At 53.9% G+C, this 25227-nt stretch overlaps 6 protein-coding genes across 6 annotated transcripts; 3 read left to right on the forward strand and 3 right to left on the reverse strand.

The window, feature by feature from the left end:
• Positions 1–2810: 2810 nt before the first annotated feature.
• Positions 2811–3544, reverse strand: J4E88_002607 (uncharacterized protein; the record flags this gene model as incomplete). The annotated part of the gene is made up of 2 exons (XM_049396267.1): positions 2811–3302; positions 3356–3544. The coding sequence occupies 2 exons, from the start codon at positions 3542–3544 to the stop codon at positions 2811–2813; spliced, it is 681 nt and encodes a 226-aa protein (XP_049257615.1).
• Positions 3545–5602: 2058 nt separating this feature from the next.
• J4E88_002608 (uncharacterized protein) lies at positions 5603–8434 on the reverse strand (the record flags this gene model as incomplete). The annotated part of the gene is made up of 2 exons (XM_049396268.1): positions 5603–6265; positions 6311–8434. The coding sequence occupies 2 exons, from the start codon at positions 8432–8434 to the stop codon at positions 5603–5605; spliced, it is 2787 nt and encodes a 928-aa protein (XP_049257616.1).
• Positions 8435–11597: 3163 nt separating this feature from the next.
• On the forward strand, positions 11598–12129 carry J4E88_002609 (uncharacterized protein; the record flags this gene model as incomplete). The annotated part of the gene is made up of 4 exons (XM_049396269.1): positions 11598–11605; positions 11676–11693; positions 11760–11790; positions 11884–12129. The coding sequence occupies 4 exons, from the start codon at positions 11598–11600 to the stop codon at positions 12127–12129; spliced, it is 303 nt and encodes a 100-aa protein (XP_049257617.1).
• A 4049-nt stretch (positions 12130–16178) lies between these two features.
• On the reverse strand, positions 16179–18383 carry J4E88_002610 (uncharacterized protein; the record flags this gene model as incomplete). Its single annotated transcript, XM_049396270.1, has 1 exon — positions 16179–18383. The coding sequence occupies one exon, from the start codon at positions 18381–18383 to the stop codon at positions 16179–16181; it is 2205 nt and encodes a 734-aa protein (XP_049257618.1).
• An 826-nt stretch (positions 18384–19209) lies between these two features.
• J4E88_002611 (uncharacterized protein) lies at positions 19210–21491 on the forward strand (the record flags this gene model as incomplete). The annotated part of the gene is made up of 2 exons (XM_049396271.1): positions 19210–19716; positions 19803–21491. 2 exons carry the CDS (start codon positions 19210–19212, stop codon positions 21489–21491), a joined length of 2196 nt encoding a protein of 731 aa, XP_049257619.1.
• Positions 21492–22094: 603 nt separating this feature from the next.
• Positions 22095–23647, forward strand: J4E88_002612 (uncharacterized protein; the record flags this gene model as incomplete). Its single annotated transcript, XM_049396272.1, has 6 exons — positions 22095–22201; positions 22294–22310; positions 22405–22601; positions 22656–22970; positions 23018–23381; positions 23436–23647. The coding sequence occupies 6 exons, from the start codon at positions 22095–22097 to the stop codon at positions 23645–23647; spliced, it is 1212 nt and encodes a 403-aa protein (XP_049257620.1).
• Between the last annotated feature and the right edge of the window lie 1580 nt (positions 23648–25227).

A 25227-nucleotide genomic window follows, 5' to 3' on the forward strand; every position in this document is an offset into this window, starting at 1 on the left:
CCGAATACGTTGCCGTCGAGATACCGACACGCGGACTTGTACTGCAGGGAACGTTCGCGTAACCCCGTCGCCAGTGGCACTCTTTTTAGAGGTTGCCGAGTGCGGAAGATGCCAACAGATATTGAGTTCTCCCGGTCTCTGCTCTTGTCTGGAGCAGATGGTTGGGGTTCTCTGACAGACCGTAATGGTCCCTGGCTCAACTTGTATACAAGCACCCGCCTCCCTTCGGAGGACAGTCTCTGTCCTCGCGAATGGGCTGTCGCCGCATGTGTGCGACGGCCTGTTCGTTGGGTGTTCCCGTCCATGCGTGGACTGTTGACGACAACTGTATACCCATGGACTCTCCCTCTTCGGCGGGTAGGTCATGGCGTGTGCCGCTGCCAGTGCTCGACAGTATGGCATGGACATTTGTGGAAAAATCCTCTCGTGGAAACTTTATCGTGAATCTTTATTGAGTCGCCCTTACGGGCATACAGTGTGGGGGAACGTACGACCTGATGGGTCCCAAAAACCCCTCTCGGCTACTAGTACCCCTTCGTTCGGCCATCTGGTGGCATACCGGCCATCTTATGGCATATCGAACACCACGTGTTTGGGGGCCTGCCTGCGTGCTTGCAACACACGTTTGTTGGTCTGCCATCACAAAAAACGAAAAAATCGACAAAAAAAAACATCGAAAAAATCGTCTTGGACTGTTACTACGCCGGCTTGGTTCTATCTTCTCACTGCCCCTTTACGGATCAGCGGTGCTTGGATATCCGGTGTGACAACGGTCTCTTCTTTGGTAAATTGCAGCCGCTTGCTTCTTTATGAAGTGACTGGGCTTTACCATTCGCCGAGCTCTGTCCTCATCACTGTACGGGATGGGGCGAGGCAACCCTCGTGGAATTTACCTGTTGCTCTCGTGTGCGGCGGAGTTTTGACTGCGGGGTATGCGTGGCAGACTGCTATCGCGACTTGACCCAGACGACGAATGCTTGTCACGACCTGTTGTTGACGTTTGCTGCGGACGACTTGTTTGTTAGCGGCGAGCTGTCGGCGACGAACTGTAGACAACTTGTTGTCTGGGTCAGGGAGGAAGCGAGAAAATGTCTCCGGCCTTGCAATGTCGCCTCATCCAGCCGACGGCCCAAGATCTTTACCTTTAGCTCGCTGGCCACTCTTTTTGTGGCTTCAGCTGTAGCGCCTAGAGGGGGACTGCTAGCGTGGACTGCGCCTGCTCATCTTTTGAACCGGCCCGGGAGGAAGCGAAAAGTGTTCCGGCCTTGCTGTTTGTTTCCACTTCGGTCGGGGACGATGAAGCGAGGTGTCCCGCGGTATACGCGTCGCTTCTTTTTTGCGGCGGCGTTGACTACCTGCGATGTAGCGAGGGGGCAGACTGCTATTGCGGACCTGATGACGGTCAACTTCTTTGTTGATGAGGCGTCGGGCAGGATGCAAAGAGTGTTTGCCATGAAGGAGAAATATGGGTCGCTGGTGGGCGTGCCAGGCGATCGCAAGAGGGGGACGGGCGGTAGAAGTCGGACCCTTGCGCCTCCTCGTGGTGCTGCCTGGATAGTCGACTGCTCTTTCTTTTCTCGCCTTCCTTTGGTTTGGGGAGGGGAGGGATGGGGAGTGGGAGATGAACTAGATGCTTGGGACGCAACGATGTGTAAGTCTGCTCTTTTTCCTTTGGTTGTTGCTAACGGTGGGTTGTGGGTACGCATCTCGTTGGTCTTGGTGAAATCGGGTTGGACATGGATGGCCAATGTTCTGGGCGCTTGCTTCGATGTAGGCGCTTGCTCTTCGAGCAGAATCAATGATCTTCTCAATGCATATGCTATTGTTGCCCTGCTTCCCTGTGATCTGTTATCTTCCAATGCTCGTCTTCACCTAGACTTCCATTTTGTGCTTCCACACGCGTCGTCATCATCACATCCAATCACAACAACTCGCCCCTTTCACCTTCACTTTTAAAAGACGCAGAACTCTTCTTCCTATTGTACGACGCTCGTCTATTGTACCCAGCCATCTCAATAAACCGTGCACAATCCTCCACGGTAGGTACCATATATAAAGACTACGATCCGCTCTCCTACTCCTCTCTTCTATCCCACACACCATCTTACCTACTACACATACATTTTCCACACTTCCACAACAATCCAACAACCCACTTACCGCCTACATCAACATGTCATCCACTCGATCATCATCATCACCGGTGGTATACCACCCACGATCAGTTCCCGGGGAGCTTTCCTCGCAGCCTCAAAACCAGCCTGGCGGCTACAACCCGCTGTCCCCCAACTTCTTCTGGGACACAGCCTACACCTTTCCCGCCCCCGTGGCAACTACACCCCCAGTCACGATCATCAAAACCACCCCGCGAGCCACAACGTCGGCGGCAACCCACCCCACCGCCAGTGCGATCAGTCCTCCCCGCGCCCCGCGTAGTCGGCAAACCAGCCCTGACAGCTACCGCGCGCCGCCTACTAAAGGCGCTGTATTCGGTAGTGCACGGGCACCGCCTCCGGCGAACCCTTGGGGCGGCGATGTCTTCGCCAGGATCAAGGCTGATGATGAGGTTGTGAGGGAGCGGGCGAAGGAGGAGAGTGAGAGGGAGGGGGAGGGTTCCGTCCGAAGATGACGCAGACGTGGAGGGTTGGAGGTGGGGAGGTTGTTGTTGAGGTTTTTGAGGAGAAGGGGCAGTGAGATGGGATGGGATGGGATGAGATGAACGAGAGGGTAGTTTTGACGGGCAATGCATTAGTCTAACGAATTCTTCTTCATGTATCTTCTGCTTCTAAACATCCAACATGTCACGTTACCTACACGCCCACAACCTTATCCCCAACCGCCTGCGCCATCATCCCCGCATTAGCAACACTACTCTCCAGCGTACCCCCCACCCTCATAAAATTCACCGCCAGCACCTCCAACCCCTTCTCCTCACACAGCCCCCACGCATTGAACCCCCATCGATCCTTCAAATCCTGTATCTCACCCTGTTTCCCCTGCACCGCAGCCGTATACCCCTTCTGCATCTCACGAAGATCCTCCGGGCGGACTTCGATTTTACTAGAAGCCCGTGCGAGGATGAAGATGTAGCGGTGCGGGCGCGGGGAGATGTAGTTGGGGAGGGGAGCGGGGCGCACGTAGGGGGAGCGGATGGCGGCGGTGGCGTAGGAGAGGGTACCGGTGGGTGTGCTGGACAGGTTTGTGATGAGCCAGTGGCGGACTTGGCCGAAGGTTGTGTCGTTGTTTGTCATGAGGTCGGGGTCGACCATCATTAAGACGAGGTTATCTAGGGTCGAGGTGGGCTGGGTGTGCGATGTTAGTTGGTGGAGTATGCGAGATGAGTCAAATGGCTTACTGCAGGGTCGATGAAGACTTTTGGTTCTTCTTTCGTGTCGGCGTTGGCTAGTTCTTTGCCTGGTGTGTCGAGTTTGGCGTTTGGCCATTCTAGAATTAGGTTGTAGGGAAAGTCGATCGTATCTGGAAGGACGTCCGGGATGATTTTATGCTCGAGTAGAGCTTGCTTTGTTGCTTGTGTGTTCGTCATACTGTGTGTTGGCTACCAAATTACGTTGATGCGATAGATAATCAAAAGCTGCTACACTATCGATGCACCTTATTGCACTCAAGTATTATACCTACCAGCAGCCACATATGCCGGAGCAAAGCGCGCATTACGAGTGTTCACGCATCATGCATTATCGCTTTCGGGAGCGATCCGCTCTCGTGACTACGAAGCCAAATAGTGGTAACCGGTCTTAATGTGCTCTCTTGGGTTAGTTGATGCGGATGTGCATCTGGAAAGGTATGCTGGATCGCCGTTGTGGTACGATTGTAGAGATGACGTTTTTATGACACGCATAAGATACGCGATGGACAGGGGCCAAGTGCTAGCTCCTGAATATCACCGTCGTCACCCAGACACTACACACCTGGAAAGTCAAGAGTACACAAATTTAGGTATACAGTAAAGGTAATCATAGTGTGTAGCTTCGATATGAACTCTTAGTTCTGTGCTACTTCGCGCTTAGCCGCAGCTCGTCTCTGCACTCTGTTAAAGCACTCATTCTGTAGCACGCGCCTTCACTTCCAGGAAACAACTCCACAACGAATCAACGAGTATTTCCAGGCACTTCCTGTGGTTGTATCTGGTCCCCCACCAGTTCCGCCGGTTCTCGCGTAGCCGGAACTTCGTGTCCATATACTGGTGGTAATGCCTCCTTATCCGGCTCGCGGTATCCTGTTTCTACCCTCGTATCCTCCTTCTTCTTCTTATGCGTCCTTCTTCCGATGAAGACACCCAAGGTAACCAGCGCGATGACCCCTATAGCTGCGCCCACACCAATCCCAGCTTTCGCACCTGTCGATAGGGCGTCGTTGTCATTGTTCGAGGCTGATGCGGTGGGCGAAGGGCTGGGTGAACTGGAAGAGCTTATCGCAAGAGGACTGTTGGTCGAGGATTGAAGAGAGGATGATGCAGCGGATGGAAGAGAGGAAGTCGAGATAGAGCCCAAAAATACATTATCGACCTGATATTTCGCGAGGCTGGTATCGCTGCAGCACGCATTTGAACTTCCGCAGCACCACCAGACTGACGTACTGGTATTATCACATGGGGTAACTTGTACATCGTCTTTGCGTTGCTCTATCTGCGGATAGTCGTAAGCTGTTCGTGTTAATCAAGCCAAGATGCGGATTCTTAACTTACTGCACCCGTACAGAGATCCTGGCAGCCTCCGCCTTCCCAGTTTGAGAGTGTACATGATACTCTCCGGTACGCGCCTGAATCAGAAAGGCAGAGACCGTTTGGAAGGCACTCGTGCCACTCCGCGCAACATATGTGGCTGAGCGGCTTCGAGGTGTCATTGGAGCAAGGACGGTATCTAGTGTCGTCCTGCGAGCCACCGTTGGGCCAGAAGCAAGACTGTGCGTAGGCCAGTGCAAGAAAGGAGAAAAGGAGTGGAATGCGCGGAGACATGCTTTGTTGTGTTCGGTGTTTGGCAGGCTGGTAAGGCTGAGAAGTCAACACGGTCGGCGCACGCAAGAGCAAGAGCGGCCCGATGCCTTGTTATATTATGGGCAGATACTACAACATGCTTATGGGCTTGCGACAGTGCAAGCTTGATTGGATACGGCATCCTAACCGGCTCATGAGGCTTGCTGAGATGTCTGGACCATGTCAAGTATTGGCTACTTCGCACGTCACCTGGCGTGAGCTGAACTTGCCTTGCGTACGCCACAAAGCCACCAGGCGATGAATAAGATACCGGCTTAATGACACTTGTATAAACAGCGATCCCGTCACATACACATACGCAATACAAAGAACATATGTGAATATCTGTTCCTCCCCCAATTCCCAACATAATACATACGTATCTCCACCCCTTCATATCCATCACTCTCCAACGAACCCCCAATTCCCCTCACATCTCCCACTAATCTTTTCCCACCAACGCCATATGATGCTAGCACTATCCCATCCGAGCCATGTGGCCGAACGAACGTATTGAACTTCAGAACCGAAGAATTACAAAGAATAAGAATCTGAGAAAAAGAGCTGTAATACATAAACTCGAATAAAGTATACCTTGCTCATCGTATACTATGAACGCTGTTGTTGGCCCCCGTTGACGGGCCGAGACCGCTGATCACCAGAACCGTTAGTCGGAGGTGTTGCGAGTTGCATGGGGCTGCCGTAGCCGTCTAGTTGGAGGGATGGCTTGTTTCCGAGAGTACTTCGCTCGGTTGCGTCGGGGAAGGATATGGTGGAGGTTTCGTCCATGGGCGTGAGGGTCTCTTCGACGTCGGCGGTTGCGGGGGGTGGTGGCGGAGGCGGCGGCGCTGATTCCTGGTTTTCAGAACTTGTCCTTGTTCGCTTTGGTGAGCCGGATTGGGTCTCTTCGTCCCTCTTTCGCTTTAGATCGGATGTGGAGTCGGTGGGAGAGGCGTCGTTGGCATCCCCGCTTGGGGCTCGCGGAGTGCTGGGTGACTCGTTGGCGAGATCGGACTTTGAACCACCTTGTGCGGCCTTGAGTCTCTGTCGCTCTTCCTTCTTCTTGACGGCCTTGTCCATGAAGTCTTTCACGTATTTCTTGATGGTGTTCTCGTGGTTGGAACTGATCTTGGCTGTCGGGTCCTTGACGCGACCGGACTTGTAGTCGCCTCGTACAAGCTTCTGCGCCACCTCCTTGCTAAGTCTCTTGATCTCGGTCTTTTCGAGCTTCTTGCGATAATGACTAGTCACGGTCATGACGTGTGGTGAAAGCTGTGAGGGTCAGACATGCTTCACGAGATACCTGGAATTACTCACTGTCGCTTCATACACCTTCTCCTGTTTCTCTCTTGACAGGGTACGCCACTTTTCACGACCGGAACTGGATTCCATATCCTCGTTAGCTACTGGCTGTGGGGTGGTAGATGCGGAGGGTCCATTAGGTGTGCCGTTCGAGGTAATGCTGGATATGATGTCTTGCAATAATTGGGTATCACTTCTAGCTTTGTTTGGCGGAGGAGGCGGGGCATCTGCAGGTTGCGTCGGCCGTTGCCATTGTGTGATGCCATTGGAGTTGTAGAAATATGTCGAGCCGTTCTCAGCTGTTGCTTGGAACCAACCCTGGGGAAGGGCGTTGAACGGTCTTGGTCGCATGACGGGTCGCGCAGGAGCAAAGAAGCCAGCCGGACCGCGAGGCGCATTTATCACGCCGCGAGGACCGGACGGGATGTTTGCTGCAGACGGGCCTTTGGGCGCAATCGTAGATGGCGACTTTGACCGGGACCTGGATCGCTCACGGCCTCTCTCGCGTCGTTCGAAATGATTCTCGGTTCGAGCTGGCGTGCCAGCGTTTGGATCTCTCTTCAAGCGCGGTATCCGGTAGCCGATCTCCAGCTTACTCCACGCGGTCAGTAGCTTCTTCGCAGCCTCTTCTACTCGTTCCTCTCCGCAGTCCTTCACCTTGCTCACCGCGTCTTCGATTCCAGAGTCTTGGATCTTGTTGCGGGTAATGCGCGGCAGCCTGTGTAGAATATCCAGTATTTGCAGAACAACGTTATGATCTTCCTTCCATTTGTTCAAGGTTGTCTTCAAGAACTCGTAACCGTGGAATTGGACAATGCGATGGCCGATTCTCTCGTTGTCGGTTTGCATGCGGCTGAGAAGTTTGACAGCAATCCATTTCTCTTCGCAGCTGCGCAAAGCTGTCAGGACCTTGTTGACTGCGTCCTCTTCAAGCTCGCGTGGCTGCAAGTCGCTGATGTATTCCTCGTCATCCTCGCTGGCCTTCTTCTTGCGGGGCTTCTTGGCGACTGCCGTACCCCAACCAACACCATCATCGATTCCGAGCGCCGCAATCGTATCATTATTCAGGTTTGTCGCGTTGTCGGACTGAGTCTTTCCGCCGATAAAACCACTGCAGTTTGGCTCTCCACAGTAGCACGGCTGCGGATCCGCGCCGTAGCGGTCGACGTTGTAGTTGAAGACGAGTTCTTCGCCTGCCTTGACGTTGCGCTCGACAAATATGCCCATACGCAGTTTGTCCCCAACAACCCATTTGTCAACGAAACAGTTCGGGTTGCACGAGTGATTGCAGAAACGACCAAGGTTGCCTTTCTTTGTCGCATCCACAAACTCGCCTTTGGTAAGCGACATGAAGTAGAAGTGCTTGATTCCCTCTTCATCGTATTGGCCCATGCGGCGGCGGAAGGTGCGCTCGTCGATGACCTCGCCGATGTACTCAAAGACGAAATCACCGGGAGCCATGTTCTTGTTGGCACGAAGGCCGAAGCCCTTTTTCTCCGTCTTTATAACCGTGACGTCTGCGTATTGCTTCCGTTGAAAGCGCTGGTTCTGGCACTTGCGACCGCAGCTGCAGTCGCCTAAGCACTCCATCTTTGTCGCACGGTTGATGCAGTCGGAGTCTTCGCCACAGGCATGGTTGGTCTTGGTTGTGGAGTCGTATTCTTCCTGGCAGTCGCATTCGAGCGCAGGGTCGGTCGTGCCGATGGTCTTGTTCGCGTAGGTGCATTCTGGGAGGACGACGAAGGTTTCTTTGGCGGCATCGGTCGAGTCGGGGAGGTCGTTGTATAACGGAGGTGGGCGAGTGACGACTTTTTGGGAGGCGGAGCGCGAGAGCTTGGGAGCTTTGCCGGGTTCCATCTTCAGCGTAATATCTCCCCCCACGATCTCTTCATGGGCGCTACCAGGTGACGGAGTATTGAGCTCGTGTTTTGCCATGGGCGACTGAGACTTGGATCGCGTCTTGAGCCTGGGAGGTATGGCGAGAGGCGTGGACGCGCGGTCGAGCGAATCTCCCTCCACCTTCACCTGCGTACTGCTCTTGCCCTCACCTGCTCCTCCCGAGGTCGCGCCTTCCAGCTTCATCTCGCGTAGCTCCGGCTCGAGTTGAGCCGTGTTTTGGTCCGACTCGCTGTCCGACATATCGTTGAGAGGCGTGGGGGTGGTGGAAGGTGCTGAGGCAGAGGGTGGAGGATCGCGAGAATCTCAATGAGAGGGACGCTAACGGCCGATGTCCAATATCACACACGAAGAGCCACGAGCCTATTCACCTCATAGTCCAGGCGACAAACATACACCGAACACTCCAGATGCAGCTCCTAGCACGCTTGAATGCAGGGCGACTGCTGGAGAAGAGCGTCGGTCGTCTTGGACACTCACGGGAGCAAAGATTTCGCCTCCCCTAGACACACGGCGGCACACGACCCGGATCTGCTATGCGCCCAGACTGCGCTCGATGCGCCGAGCAATAGGGGCTTTATGGAGGTATGTGTTTCCCTGACGCTGTCGCTGTCGCCATGAAGGTACGCGGGATGGAGCCGTCGGCGCAGCCAGGCGTTTCGCGGGTCCGGGCTCTTGCCTCGACGACGGCACGGTAGGCAATTCTTTCTAGTCCGCGGTTGTCGCGTAGGAAGCCTGAGCACGCGAATTCGGTCAGTGGACGATGTGTTCGAGTGGTGCTACGCGCGACGCGATGCGCTGAATTCTGGTTGATACTTTGGAGATGCGGACGAAAACTAGCGTTAGCCAATTGGTCCAGCCTCGGCCTCCCAGAGTCCGTGATGCAGGGCCCCTCCGACCATGTTTCCATCGGCGCGCGCACATGTTTCTATCAAGTCGATGCCACTGGAAAAATACGATGATGAGATCATGACCATTGACTGCTTTGCTCGGGTCCGCGGAGACGCTGGGACATCGGACTACAGAGCTACTTCGCGGGATGTGAAGTCTTGGCGATCTGTAGAATCACTAAGGTGTTGTCAGAAGGTCGGAACCAGTTAGGCAAACAGGACAAAGGATCATGACTTCGTTTGATGTTCCAAGGGAGTGCTCACTTACACAAACTCATTTGGTGCGAAGTATCCATGTCACGCGTCCTTGCTATGTACGGACTGGGAAAGCCCAACCTGTTGCACGGATCTTTACTACATGAGGAAACTAATATATACGCAAATGCGACTACACAATAGACGTAAGGGAAACGTAAGTAAGCACCCTTGATTTGAAGTAGTATCACGGCCGCAGCTAACGAGCAATGAGCAGTGGCCGATGTATCAGGATACATTCGATTTCGGAGTGACATACGCGAGTCACCGAGATACACGGTGTTCACGGGCCGAGAAAAGATCCAGGGTGATGCGACGTGTTGAGTAGACCTCGGGAGCTCCTGAAAGCAACGTATGTCTACCACGACTCAGGTCAGTCACCGCAAGCTTTGATGGTTCATGCCGGATGTTCAGTCATCGGAATATATCGTGTGGCTGGTCGTGGAATCAGCATGTTTCGTTCCTTTTTTAGAGGTCCAGGGTTGGGACAGAGCTAGCGCGAACCCAATTTCTCAAAAAGAATGGCTTTATTCGCGACGTGACTGAACCTTGGAAGATGCGAGCCCGCGGTGAAAAGCGATCTACGATTATTGTATGTACAGGTTCTGCAGATGTATTTACTGACGTCTGGATGCGCCTGACTACTACCTTGGCTACTGACTCAAGGTCGCTGGCGGCCGGAGAGTCTCGACTTCCGCATCGATATGCATGCTTGCGCTGGGGTTGTGGTCCAAATTGCGCGGACAATCTTTCCGAAAGACTAACCTTGCTAGCAGGGTGAGCTAGGATCGCGAATGGCGCATCGCGATGTCGCTGGCGATGGCATCCAGGTGGCTTACTTAAGCGAACGAAGCTGCGCGGCTCCACAAGTATACTAGCGCAAACTTTCACCGAACGGCTACAACTCCTACACAGCAGCACCCATGACGCCGGCACGACAGCTGACCTGGCCACACCGGCTAACCTCCGCCTCTACACGGCCCAGAGTGTCACTCGCTGCGAATTAGCGGCACATCTGCGCCATGAGAGCAGACACTTGCATCTAGCGGACGCTCGTGAATGCCATTGGGGGCTATGCCGAGTCGCGGCCCGCTCCCGATCGTCGACTGTCTCGACTGGCTCCGCGTAGCATACGGTGAGGAAGACCACCAGGCGAGTGCTACGTGTCTATGCATGCGCGCCCTGTGGTCGCTCGCCAGGTATAAGAAAGAAGGAAAGAGTCAAGCTACGCCGCTGCGAAGTTTGTGCCTCTGGATACACATCTTTCACGCAGCCGTCCTGGAACAGACTACACATCGCACCGTTGACAGGGATGACGAGGCCGTCTTCCGCTGCCCCATCTGGCGCGACGCGCTCATGACGATCCGCGCTGAACCGTTCTTGCCAGATTGCGTGCAGGACACCAGCGCTGCTGCGCGTCGCGACAGTTCAGCCTCCTTGCGAGCACGCTTGCGGTCATCTGGAGCAACACGGTACTGTCAAACCCCCGAGACAAAAGGCGGCAGCGTACATGGAGAAAAAGGAAGGCAGGGGACTGGTTTGCAAGGGAAGGGCCGTTGGTCTCAGGCTAAACCATCCAGGGCTGGTGAGACACGGCTTGGCCCTGCCCTCTAGGCGATTGGCTCATCGGTTTGCGCAATCGTTTTCGAACATCCACAAAGGCTTTCGAGATGGGGTAAAGCGCCGCCAGATCTAGGTTACATACGTAGTCCTCGTTATCGATTTGCGACAAGTACTGATTTAGACAGATACCGTGCGTGAAGTCTTGGAAGCTGCGTCCTGGGTGTGGGGACTAGTCGCGTCCCATTCGTCTTTGAAGAGAAGCCGCTAATGTATAACATACCGGGTGGCTCTCCCCAGTAATCTCTCACGGGAAGCTGTCTCTCCTAATTATTTTGACCCAGCCTCATGTGGTCCCTTTTGACACACACTTCTTGCCTGCTGGCATGAAATCGACAACCAGAGCCCGCCGCAGGTTTCTTTGATTTTAGTGCTCTTCTTCTACCGCTCGTTACTCTTTCGTTTCAGCACTCTCGTTTGTTCTGTTGGTAGACGCAGCTATACAACCGCGCGCGAGGGCGCGTCGCTCTTCGCGCCGGTCCACTTACTTTACGGCCTTGTGATCGATGCTCGATTAGTCTGGTTGCATACAGCAAGCTTTTGCCGTAGCTACTTCTTGGTCTCTGCCCTCGCGTATTTTGAGCGTATCGAGGATCACGACATGGAGCCCTCGAGCTCGCGCGAGCCACCATGGGCAGAGCATGAAAAGGTACGTACCTCTCTCACTCATTGTAACACATCTATTCGCGACGAATAAGTCACTAATACAACCACATCAGGTATATTTACTTGCTGAAGTACTAAAAGCGGCCCCCATACCATCTCACGTTCTCTTTCAATTTATACGCGACGCCAACATCCAGCCACGGTGGAACGACATGGCTTTACCTCCAGGTATGTTTGGTTCTCTGCGCTTTCGTAAACACGTTTATTCTTATGACATTACACGTACTCTCCATACAAGAAGAATTTACTAACGCGACGCAGGCCGATCGGTTCGCTCTAGCCAGATGGCATTTGACAGTCTCGCAACCAACTTCGTCGCGCCTGGACAAGATTACCGACGACCCCAGCTACCTGCCCCAATGGTATATCCTGCGCCCGACCTCTCGAGAAAACGACCCCATCAGCAAGAAGCCCAAACGCCCATTGGCCGCCTACTACAACCTCGACCCCCTCATTCCTACCCTGGAGATTTTATGCCTGCCGGCCCTGCCTACACATCTACTATAAATCCATCTGGCGAACCAGCGAACAAAAAGAAACGCGGAAGACCCACGAAAGCGGAGGCGCAACAAAGAGCGCAAGAGGCTGCTGCGAGGGGCGAGGTGTACCCACCACCTAGGAGGGGGAGACAATCCATCACGGCACCACCTGAACCGTCACCACTCGGACCAGATCCTCGGCCGCACGATCGAACACCTCCGCCATCAGCGCCTTCCCAATTGGCTCCCGCGATGACACCACAGCAACAAATCGGAGTAGAACACGGGTCAGAGTCCTCATCGGGAAAGAGAAGACGAACAAGGCCAACACCATTGGAATTAGAGAAGCATCGCGCAACCAGCGAAATGGAATCTCCCCTCGCATATGGGTCTGGCGACCCGAATCGCAGCCAAGCTTATTCAACATACACGCCCATCTCTGCGCCCTTGCCAACTTCATCAGAATCCAGGGACAGAGATGTGCGCATGGAAGGGGTCGAAGAGACTCAACCACGAACCACGACACCTCACTCGTTTAAAGACACGGTCGGCATATGACAGCGTTTCTTTCGTCCAAAAGCAACATACGGCGGTAATCCTGTTTTGAAAGCGTTCCGTCAACGACTTTACTTACGCACTCACGATGACCTATGGCCATGACACATGGAGGTACGCTCTGCCGTTTACGCTTGCTACCACCATTGATGATCACTCGTCAAGCGCGCGCATCATTGATCATGATCATGTTGTTATTGCAGTTCTGGGGCATTTGTCCCAGACACACCATCATTTCTTGTCAAGCTCGATTTCTTTGCCACACTTTATTCATTCCTTTCTTCATTGACTGCATGTCGACACTACGAAAGTTGAGATATGACGAACCTTTACCTAATGTCTTAGTATCGCTATCTTCACGACTAAAGAGTTTCGTATTTTCGTATCTCTTTCGGCAGTAAGGCGCCTATGCCAGCCATCTTGTTTTTTCCGCAACGTGTACGATAGATGGATTTCCGATCAGTTCCGCATTACGGCCTCTGTACAAAAAGCACCTATTAGCAACAGCATCAATAGTAGACTTGGCCACGGCCAATCAGTCCGCAATCTTCCCATCGCTTTGAGCGAGCATCCCTCGTACCATGTCGCACACCGCTCCTGCGTGTCAATGTACGTATCCTGGTGTCCATTCATCTAGCGAGTACTAGCATTTCACGACATTCGAGTTCCTGCAGGCTGACCAGGAAGGCATCATAGGAAGTGGTTGGGATCCCGAACTGGGCAGCGTAAGGCGACGCCAGCCGCGGCGCGCGACACGAGCAACGGGTCTTGTTTCACCTATGAATACCCTACGAGTTCCGGTACTACTATCGCCCGTTCCCGTACCTCATACACAAGGTCGCGACGCAGGGGTACCATTGCTACTCCGCGCGCAAAACTATTCGGCAATCTGCATGTAAGCGCCCTCCCAAACAACCTCCACACCTAACAATCAATCGCCATCCACAGTCTCAAACGTTCTACTCCATCTTCACCGGAAGTGTTTCGGCAGAAAAACAGCTACGAGTATTGGTTGAGAGACTTGTGAGGAAATGACTCGAGTTGCAGCGTTGCGTTTGCGGCTACGCACTTGTCTCTGCAGACTACTGCTGCAGCACGAAAGGGGAGTCGACATGACGCCAACGCATGCACGCATCGACCAAGTCCCAACACCGAAACTGCAGAACAGCAGCAGCAGCAGACTCAGACAGCCATTGCCTGTCCAACCAACTTAGCCTGTGGTAAACATTGCGGCTAAAAACGCCCATCAAATTTCTGGAATGTCACTCTTGTGCATTTGCAATGGTTGTTCGTTGACACAACAACCACCACACTCCCTGTACACAAGCGCGGACCAGGGGATGCAATGGAGGATGACGGAACCTTAACTCCAGTATCTCGGCCGCAACGTATCAGATCTTACGCACCGAACCTTTACCCCACATCGCGCCTAGCAAGCATACCAGTGCCGTTTCTCATCTTTTCCACTACTACTACCAGCCTCGGTCTAAGGAATTAATCATCCCCTTAGTCCAACGGGCTACACAACGCGAATGCGACACGTCAAAAAAACACACTTTACCGATTCCCTGGCCTCTGGAGAGTTTCTGTCTAAAATTCTCGACGGCGCTGTTTGTCTTGCCGTGTCGATAAACACTAACGGCATAGAACGAGGCTGATTGTCTAACTAACCCTACCGTGCTAGATCCCAACGATGTAAATATAAACAAACGTTTTGTGACAACCGTCCCAGCAACCAGGTGTTGTATTCAGTTTCGCGCTGGCCCTGCCGCACTCAATGACGCCAGTGTTTTGAATTACATCTGACAGCGATATTGCCAATACACGTTATTTCTCTGGGGCGAGCTTTTTCCGGAGCGAGAGTGCGAGTGCGAGCGGGCGGCTTGTATACATATGCAAGGTCGTGCCTTGGAAGCTCTGTAAGAGGAAGGTACTGTAGGAGGGAGGAAGGAACAGGCGAAGGAAGGAAGGAAGGGACGGGGGAAGGTAAGATTGGGATAGGGCGGTTTGCGCTTGGGCCAGGCGTTCTTGACGTTTTCGATTCCTCGAAGGGAGATGCGCGGGGGTGTAAGTGGTTGGTAGGTAAATGGGGAGTCGTTGTTTGAAGCGCGCGGGATGGGGAAGGCGCGTTTATCGCGACATGTAAAGTTTAGCATGTTTGTAGAAATACATCATCGTCGAAACAAATACTAAGCGCGCTATGATCCTTTACACTTCAGCTTCCCATCCTCAGCACCCCCATCTACCTTCCATCTCCACCGAAGCGCCCGCATCCGTCGTCAATCCCTCGCTTACATCTGAAACACATTCCCCCCATCCCTAATCCATACGTACCTGGCCGATCCATCCCCATCCATATCCATAGACGCGCCCGTATATTACCCAGATCGTCATATAGCCAGGAGTGGTCTATACCACACAACATCTCGATTTCCATCAAATCGCCGTCTTCGCGCTCTCTTCCGCTTAGCCCTGTCGCCTTCGGTTCATTCCTCACCTTCGGTTGCAGCATCCGAAATGCGCGCTGCGCGCGCCGATTGCAGATTGGGTATATGAAGGTGCAGAAGGGTACTTTGTACCTGCGTCTCGCGTGCGTGCGTGAGCGATGATGTCTGTCCTGCGCGTTCCTGCATTGATAACAATCTATACGTCTGCTCGATTGAGCGACTCGGGTAGGATGGAGAAGGTAAGTGGGTGTGCTGCGTATATCGACGACAATGGATATGGATGGAGTTGGGCGAAGGTGTGGTATTGGTGATCTGGACTAGACGGGTGGCATTTCTTGTAGAGGGTAATATCGACAAGGTAGTAGTAATGTGGTATATGCCCAAGACGGGAGATATTAGGCGAACAAGGGATGGGGGAATTGGGGGTTAATATAGGTGCGGTTGTATAGATGCATGTGTGAGGGGTTGGCATGGCATCGGTTGTCGCGTGCGCTTCTTTGATATCTCGATGATGAGATTACTACGTGTGGATGATGACCTGCATAGATTCAATATTCCGTTCGCAGAGACGAAATGAGTACAATTTGCAGGTACAGACGGCGCACAACTCCGATGCGTATCACAAGGAGTAGAACTTTTGAATGATGGTATTGGTAGGATATATCCCTCTCAGTAAACCGCAGACACGCCATGCTTTCAATACGCATTACATGTCGCCAAAGCAGCGACCTCACACAACATCAAACGCCCAAGTAAAAGCCCACCCAAAAATGCTGTGGTATCAAGAAAGGATAAGGAAAAACGGATGATAGTCTGCCGAAGCGCAAAACGTATATCAATGCTAAGCTCACTGTTTACCACCCCTCCGAGAACGCCATATATGCTGGAGATAAGAGTCAAGGAGATGGATGCCTTGCTACGGCGCCACGGATTCTTCGACGGTGAGGAGCTAAATCGCCGTATCGCGATTGAGTATGCAGTCGGAGCAAGTCCATTCGCGTGGCTTGAAGGTTGGTATTACTGAATTGGTTTGAGATTGTACGCATGCGCAATGGAAGATTTGCCGAATGCAGTCCTATGGAGATTTTAGTTCACGATGGAAATCTAGCCGCACTTTGGGATTTGCGATACTTACGGTGTCATGACAGGTGATGATACCCGATCCTGGTGTCGCCGATGCATCTTGGCCACAGTAACATAAGCCGTACGGTGGGTCGTCATCCTCATCTTGAGGCGTATCCAGTGGTTGTTCGGGTACGTGCGGCGGTGCTTCGCTCATGTCCACATCGCCATCAGGATCTGGAGTGGTAGGAGTCATGTAGCCATTGAGTGCTCGGTGGTACGACCTGTCAATATCGCCTAAAACGTCGGCAAGATCGTCATCAAAGGAGTCGTCAAAAGCTGATACTTTGGCTTTCCCCTTCCCTTTCCTGTCTCTTTTCGGCGCAGACCTCGTATGTGCCCTTAGTCCAGCCGAGCCAACAGACGTCTCCTGGTTTTGAACGTCGAGGTGTTCTAAACGCTGAGACAACTCGTTGGCTTCATGAATGTTTGCCTCCCGGTCGTTGACTACCTCCAAGGCCTTGTCATGTACCTCCTTCGAGATAATATCTTCCTCTACCAACTCATCCAGCTTCTTCGTGAATTCGCTCATGACGTTTTCCCGCCATATCCGTACACCGCATTCGCGTGCAAACCGAACGATGGCGTCTCCAACATGTATGTCTGATTGCAAGCTCTCTTCGTGCATAAAGTCATCGAAGAGTTTTATGAACCGCCTGGCTGATTCTGGTAGGTCTGCTTTGTCGATCTCTGCGTGCTTCCAGCGATACAGCCATTCTTCATCTAGCTCGTCATCGCTCTCACTGATTTCTTCGCCAGGCTGAAGAGGTCTTCTGCTCAGTGATCGAAAGAAGGTGATACCCTTCGGCGGGTTCGGTACAATATATTTCTTCTTCTCCCTTTCTGGCCTAGACTGCACTTGATCTGGAGGTTTACGTATCCTGGGTGCAGGCGCGACTTGCTGACCACTTGGGGCAAGTTTCGATCTCGCGTTTCTGGTAGCTTTCCCAAGTCTCGCAGCTCTTTCAAACTCGTTATCGCCTGCCAAGAATCTTCGTCTGTCGAAGGGTTTGGGTGGTGCAAGTACGCGCACATCGTAAGGTTCGTCCGCGTTGTCGCTTGCACGTTGACGCTGTTCTGTTCTGTAATTCGCCACTTCGCTCTCGAATCGCCAGTGCTCCACCCCGTGCTCGTCGACCTGCTCAAGGAAGACCTGGTAATCGAAATAGTCGTGCCAACTTATTAGATGCATCTTGAGATCGTCAATGTCAGTGGTTTTTCTCTTCGAGCAATGCGGGCACACGAGCTCTGATCGTTCAAGAGTATCATTCCCGTACACAAAGGTGAGTTTGTAGCGGGGTTCCATGTCGAGAGGTGGTGTAGGATATGAGCTGGGAGGCTGCATAGAGTTTTTCAGGTGACGGTTGTAGCTTGTCAAGACCGAGTCTCTTTTGAGCGGGATCCAATGCATGCTAACTTCTAGCCCGATACCGAGCTGTTTCCCAGATGCTTTCAGTGGTAAGGTTATCCTTCCCTGTGGCACGTCGAAGATGTTCCCATACGACGTGGAAAGACGAGCTGATGCATCCGAGATTTTGACGCCCATGAAATCGTACAGGTCCTTGACGTTATCGTGAGTTTCGAAATTGATACTCAGCATAATCATGTGAATATCGTTATCACCGATTTTGGTGGGATCAGTGTACCAACTCTCGCGATCAATGACAATGGGCTCCACTTCGATTGAAGCTTCCTTTTCCGATCTATCGAACCCTCGCAGTGTTGCTTCCTGATCTGGGGGATTCTTGCAGGTGGGCATGGTCGACGATGAAACGATTGACGTTTTGATAGAGGTCGTTAAGCGTAAGATATTCCGCACTTTCCGCGCAGGATCATTCGATCGACCATTTTGAGAAGATTCTGGGGCGTTCAGCGGCCGGATACTGTGCACCTCAAGAACGAAGGATCCCCCAGATTTTTCTGCTGAGATCATATCGTCTAGTAGATCCCAGGATGGAGGTTGCCACTGGGAGCGAAAGCGGGGTCCTGTCTGTGAGTACTGATCCTCGCTTTGGCTATGCGAGTGGCCCTGCTGCACTTGTTTTCGATTTCGCTCCAGGAACGGTAATCTCTTCGTCTTGTACAGGTAGTCGTAGAAGATGATGTTGCCGAAAAACCTGTCTCGCCGTTCTAGCATGCTCTGCCAGTGCACATGCATGTTAGAGAGTGTCTCAGTTGTTGAGAAACTATGGTTCTTACAGAATTGAGTGGTTGCTCAGTTGCATCCTACAGCAACCGAGAATGTGTGGTGAGAGCGCACATTGGTGAGATCAGGTGAGAGAAGATGGGGTTTGCTGCGGTCCTGCGCGGCTGTTCAAAGCGGCGTTGCGGATGGAGATTGGGCGCGGAAGTGAAGATCGCGAGAAAGCAGGGTTGTTGTTGTTTCTAGCGGTCTGACGCCCCTGGCCGGCGTGCGTCTGTCCCACGATATAACCAGACGCGCAACAATTACGCCAATTGCCCTTTTTGCTTTGGGATTGGCCGACAAAGAGTTGAGTGTCTTGTGTTGATGGGGTTCGTGTTTGTTGTTTCGCAGAGGTTTGTGGCGCGCGACGGCTACCAGGGACGACGCGATAGCGCACAAGCAGACAGCGCTCAGCCGACGAGATGCTGAATCGCAACTATCTGCGAGCCTTACCGTGCAGCAATGCGAACACGACGGACACCCCACACTCCTGACGGGTGTGTGCAGGCAAAGGTGTGTTGTGGCATGTGTCACGTGCACGGGCGACACGGCTAAGCCGCATCGGCTCGCGGATCCCGGATGATCTCATTGATCCTCTTACCTCCGAAGGCCGCATGCATCGACATTTCACTATCGCAACACTCACTCTCAGTCCTCACACTTCTAACTCACACTTTGACCTGCTCCATGCACCTCCGCGACTGCGTCCGAGGGCTTAGGAGCCCCTTATAGACAGGACTCACGGCCAATCAGTCTGCGAGCTGGCCCCCCATAGTCACTGGACCCTACCTTGTGCGACATGGCCGTCACACTGAAGCGCAAACGCGGCGCAGTCTCGTATAAAGAGCCGAGCAGCGACGAAGATCTCTCCGAAGGCTCCGGCTATGAGCAGACGACCAGAAAGCGCACTGTCCCAACTCGACGATCAACTCGCCGCCCCCCAGCCGACGATGAAGCCGCCAGCGAAAGCGATCACTCTCCCCCAGAACCTGCCCCTATCAGGCAGCAACGCGGCTCACGCAGCTCACGGATTCGAGGAGCCCCACGGATATCATACAAAGATGTCAGCTCAGACGAGGAAGACGAAGAGGACCCCGATGCCGACTTCGAGCTGGAGGATGAGCGCGTCATGACAGTGAGGACAAGGTCGCGTCCAGTTGCAGCGCCATCACCCCGACCAGAGAAGAGAGCAGGCGCCAAAAGGAGTAGATCGCGACGGAAAGCCGTCATAGGCGCACCGCTAAAGCCAAACAAGGAGGCTCAAGTCGAGCGCAAGACGACTATCCCCTCTGATGGACATAAGCCGGTATGTCTTCTGTACCTGATGGATCGATCAATGCTAATTCTCATATTCAGGCCTGGGCTTCCCTGCCATATCACGTACTCCTCCAGATCTTCGTGTACGCCTCCCATCCGCTCCACGACGAGAACATGAAGCCTACCGCAGCGATACCGTGGCTTGTGCAGATGGCCAGGATGTGCTCAACGTTCACAAAACCGGCTCTGACGGCTCTGTACCGTAACCCGCCCATATTCGCCATCAGACAGACGCGCAAAGACCTCGTTCACCATCTGATCACTCCTCCACCAGGGGCCCACGATGACTATCGGGTCATGGTCAAAAGATTGGAGCTGGATGCTACACAGATGACTGCTTTGACGGATCACGCAAACAGCGCTGCCGACCTTGCGGCCCTGGTCCGGTCACTGACGACACTGCGGGAAATTGACATCTTTGATCCTATGGACCGGCCACCCTTTCGCCCGCGGCTTAGGCGACTTCGGCGCTGGGTATATCCTACCGAGCTCTTTGATGCGCTTCGCCAGACCAGCCTCCGCTTGAGGAGTTGGCGATGGAACAGCACGTTTTGTAGCCAAGGACCTCTATGGATCAAGACGATCCACGAAGGAACAGCATTTCAAAGCCTCCGCGATGTGTCTCTCGTCAAATTCCACCCCGAAGTTGTTCGCGAGGATCCAGAAGAGGACGACGGTCGACCGACAGTGGAAGAGCTGCTAGCATCTGCGTTGGCCGTGCTCCCTAATCTCCGAAGTCTATCCTTCGAGACTTGTGGTGTTGTCAGCGGGCGTCTGCTTCCATTGTTGCCCACTGATCTCACCAGTCTCAGTATCATCAACTGCGGCGAGCTACTCTCTGATGCATTCCAGGCTTTTCTGGCAACACATGGCTCTCACCTCGAGGAGCTGACCCTCAATCACAATCAGGCTCTCGACATGTCATTTCTAGTCGACTTGAAGCGTTCTTGCCCTAAGCTCGAGGTCCTCAGAATGGATGCTACCTACTACAGCTCTCTTGTCATGTCCTCGGATAACGAGCCCCTCTACGAGACGCTTCTTGGCGAGAACGAAATGCCTACCTGGCCAACATCACTCCGTACCATTGACTGCCAGTACTTGCGGAACTGGAATTCGAAGTCTGCGGACAACTTCTTCAGCTCGCTTATAAACTCTGCTGAAGAATTGCCCCGGCTTCAGGAGATCACTATCATCGCAATGGTGGACACCGACTGGCGGCAGAGAGCCGAGTTCAGACAGAAGTGGACTACCAAGTTCAGAAAGGTCTTTGCCAGAAAGTGGGAAACACCTGATCCCAGTCTTGCGTCTCTCAAAGCCTTTAGAGAATGGAAGGCTCGCGGCGACGACGGAGACAAGGTGGACTCTTTCATTGAAGGCGTCTCTGAAGAGATGGCAGAGAAGGCTGACCCGGTCATGGCAGATGACGCCGATGGTAGCGAAAGTGACGTTCCTATGGTACCGTCACGCGTGCAGAAGCAGGATGAACGCTGGGGCTCGAAGCGTCTTCGTTCTCGCTCAAAAGCAGCTCTTAGCTACGATGAGGAGTCGAATGAAGATGCTGCCTCGGAGGAAGAGGCGGCTTCAGATGAAGAAGAGCCTTTTGTGCAAGGTCGATGCCACACCGTCATTTTCCGCATCGACAACTTCCGACCACGCGAGGAAATCTTCAACGAAGCCGACTTCCTTGACGCAGAGCCCAGTGGGGATGAGGAGTGGAACGGCAACGATAACGAAAATGACGATGGAGGCGGGTATGCGTGGTGATCCACTTTCATTAAGGAGTAATCTTGGGTGTTTGGGTTTCAGGTGCGGGTATGACGTCTTGTACAGATATGACAGGCGTCGGGCTTTGGGGTTCATGCTCGGATCAAGACAGGAACTATGCATTAGGGAGGCGTTTATGTGGTTGGTTATTGAGATATCCGTGTGTTAGTATTGGGTTGCATCGGGCGCAACGGTCGGGCTCTGGGAACCGTTTGGCAGCTGTCTCAGCCACATGTAGAAGCCAGCCATGCCAAGCGATCATCGGGTTTGCCGTGTGAATGTGATTAGCTTGTTTGTGATAGCAGCGATGCAAGGCAGCTGAAGAAACACATTTGCGCGCGAGACATGCGTCACTCGAGTGACTGCGCAAGTGCACAGCCTCGCAGAGCGTCCCAGCATCCTGGCCAATCCCCACCATGACCGCTAACAAGGACCACCCGCCCATTGCTGCTCGCACTCCTGTCATATAACCGCTGGCTGCGATGTGTTGATATTTCCGGCCGCCTCTCTTCCTATACTGAATCTCTCTTATATTCTTCCTCCTCCCTTCCTATCGCATCCCCCCTTTGTACCCCGCCATCCCCTGCTCTCCACACCAACGACATGGCGGTACCCACACCTCCCATCCCGCCTGTCTCGCCAGACTCGGGCCCTACCGACCCTACGCTTCCCAAGCTGCCCGCTGGCTGGATAGCGCAGTGGGATAACTCGTACGTCTCTCTCCCAAGCATAATAGAAGACACGCTGGCTGCCCCGCCTCCGCACCACATGCCCCGCGACACGAAACTGACATACACCACAGATCCCGAAAGTATTACTGTACGTAGCCTTGGCCGCATCATCGCGCAATTTATCTCTCCAACCACGCCTCGACCCGCGAACGAAGCAAAACATACTGACTCCGCGGCGATAGATGTCCAGATCAGCACCGGCGTCTCGCAATGGGAACTGCCCACGAGCGAAGCGCCCGTCGGCGGCTCCTCGTCCCACAGCACACCCGCGCAACAGACGAACCCATACAACGTCCCCGGCACCTCAGGCCCCGATGCAGGCGACGGACAAAGAGGCATGGGCGACGGCCCGACTGGCGACAGGGCAGGTGGATTGGGTGTACGCGACATGCTACTTGGGCATCAATCGGGCGCTGGCTGACAATGGGAATAGGGCTTTGCGATGAACGCGCTCATGGGCAACAAGCAGAGTAATAGTGGACATGGCGGCGGTGGCTCGGGAAACCTTGTCGGTCAACTCGCTGGATCGTTCCTCGGAGGTGGAAAACAACATGGTGGTTCTTCTGGGGGTCACTCTGGTGGCGGTGGTGCGGGTCAGCTTGTTGGACAGCTTGCTAGTGGCCTGCTAGGTGGTGGGAAGCAGCATGGAAGTTCTGGAGGTCAACATGGCGGCAGCGCTGGCCACGCATCGAGCGGTGGTGGTGGTCTTGGAGGCATGCTTGGAAGCGTCCTCGGTGGAGGATCATCGGTATGGACATGAGTCTCCACTCAAAGAAACGCGCTGACAACATCTAGCACAACAAGCCCAACAACGGCGACTACGGCTACTCTGGTGCCTCGTCAGGCGGCACCTACACCGGCACCGCGCCGCCAACGTCCTACAACCCCAGCGCGCAAGGCGGTCAATACGGCGGCGGCGCTCCAAGCCACGGTTACTCATCTCCCGGTCCTGGACAACAATACGGTCAGGGTCAAGCCCACGGAGGCTACGGCGGACAACACTCTCCGCCCCAGCAGCAGCAGCACGGTCAACACGGCCAGCACCAAAGCTACGGCTCGCAAGCTGGATTCGGTGGACAATCAGGATACGGTGGGCCAGCACCAGGCTACGGTCAAGGACCACCGGCAGGCGGCCCACCAGGCGGCTACGGACAACAAGGTATGAATAGTGTATCCGCGAAAGGGAAAGATGTGAGAATTAACATTCATCTAGCTGGCTACGGAGGTCCGGCATACGGCGCACCAACCGGTCCCTACGGCGGCGCCGCAAACTACGATAACCACCAGCACAACCAGTACGGCGGTGCTCCCACGCACGCCAACCAATACGGAGGCGGCCAACAGTATCCTCCTCCACCTGGTGGCCATCAGGCTGGGTACGGCGGCCCGCCGAGTCACCACACTCCTCAGCCGGGTTGGCAGTAAATCCATCGCACTCGATCGGCCGAATCGTTGCGCGGTACTTGGATAAAGGATACATGGTCTTGGGTAGATTGCGGTATAGCGGTATGGCGATGAGCGGGGAACGGACGGTGTTCAGTGTTTTGAACATCGTGTCTTGGTCTTGCTAGAGATACCTTTCTGAACTGTGTAGATTGAATAATCTTTGTTCTCTTCCTCAGTTCTGCCTTGTGTTGTCCCGGTGATCTGGCATCGCAGTGTCCTCGGCTTTTTGGCAATGTGACTGTGACGCTGATTGGTAGGTCTGGTCGTGTTCTCGTTTTTGAGGGCCGGTGAGTGCGCGTCTCGGGGGTCGTATCGAGGATTGGCGATCCGACGTGTCTCTCTTCTCGACCGCGCTGTTCGCCCTCTTTCCCCTAGCTATGCGCACATCTTTCCACATAGCCGTCGCCGCCACGCACCACCATGCCCATTCAAATCGTATATACCATCATCCTCATAAACCCCTCACACACCCTTCACCCAAACAAATCCCCCCCACCACCCATCCCATCCCCACTCCCACCCAAACACCCCAACACGCCCCCCTCCCCCACAACCCTCCACGCCACACCCACCCTCCCCTGTCCCACCCCTTGTTCAACCCCAGGCACCTCATCCCCCTCACAAATCCCCACCCACCCACTCAAACTCGCCCGGAACCCACGCGCATCCTGCCGCGGAACCCGCACCCACACTTCCCGTCCATGTATCTTGAGTATGTCGATGGGGATCGCGGTGCCCGTGGTACCGAGGTAGGCGCGTAGGGGGGCGGTCAGGAGGGTTGAGGTTAGGAGGGGGGAGAGGGAGGGGGAGGGTGTGGGTGTGGATGTGGATGTGGAGGGGGATGGGTTGGTGGTGGAGGTGGTGGTGGAGGTGGAGGTGGGAGGTAAGGAAGCGGTTCCTGGTGTAAGGAGGATGAGGTGGAAGTAACTCCAGCTTGTTTTTCGGAATGTGGTTTGGTGGAGGATGTGTGTTTGTTTTTCGGAGGGCTTGTCTTTGCGTTTGCGCTTTTTGGTGGTTGGGGTGTTTGGGGTGGGAGGTGCGGAGGGTATGCTCGTGTCTGCGTCGTTGGGGAGGGGCGCGTTTGGAGATGTCGAGGTGTTTGGATCGGCGGTCGCAGAGGCTATGGGGGCCTTTTGAGTAGAAATCGGCGCCATAATGAGGGTCGGTGAGCGTGCGCGCGTCTTGGGCTTTCGTGACGCAGTGTTGGAGCCCCGAGGTATCTTGACGCGAAACTTTTGGCGGGGTTAACTAGCGTGTTTTCTTACCTCCGGTCATGGTGCATGCTGATTTGAAAGTAGCGATTTCTCAACGAACTGTAAACAGGCACGTGCCAAAAGCAACCTAGGTAGCGATATGAGGTACCGTGTGTACGTGTGGGTTGCAAGGGGTATAATTTGGATAAGGGCTGCCCTTCCTGTGGCTTGAGGTCATTTCGTTCCAAGGTTGGATAAGATTTGTACCAAGGGACGGCCCTGGCGCACAGCATCACGTATAAAGCATGGGAAGGTGCTGCGTTCTTAATCAGTTGTATCGACTACGCTGCGCACATTTTCTTGACA

This window comes from Alternaria novae-zelandiae (assembly GCF_023758075.1).
Source record: "Alternaria novae-zelandiae strain BMP 2774 chromosome Unknown scaffold_4, whole genome shotgun sequence".
Classification (NCBI taxonomy): Eukaryota; Fungi; Ascomycota; class Dothideomycetes; order Pleosporales; family Pleosporaceae; genus Alternaria; species Alternaria novae-zelandiae.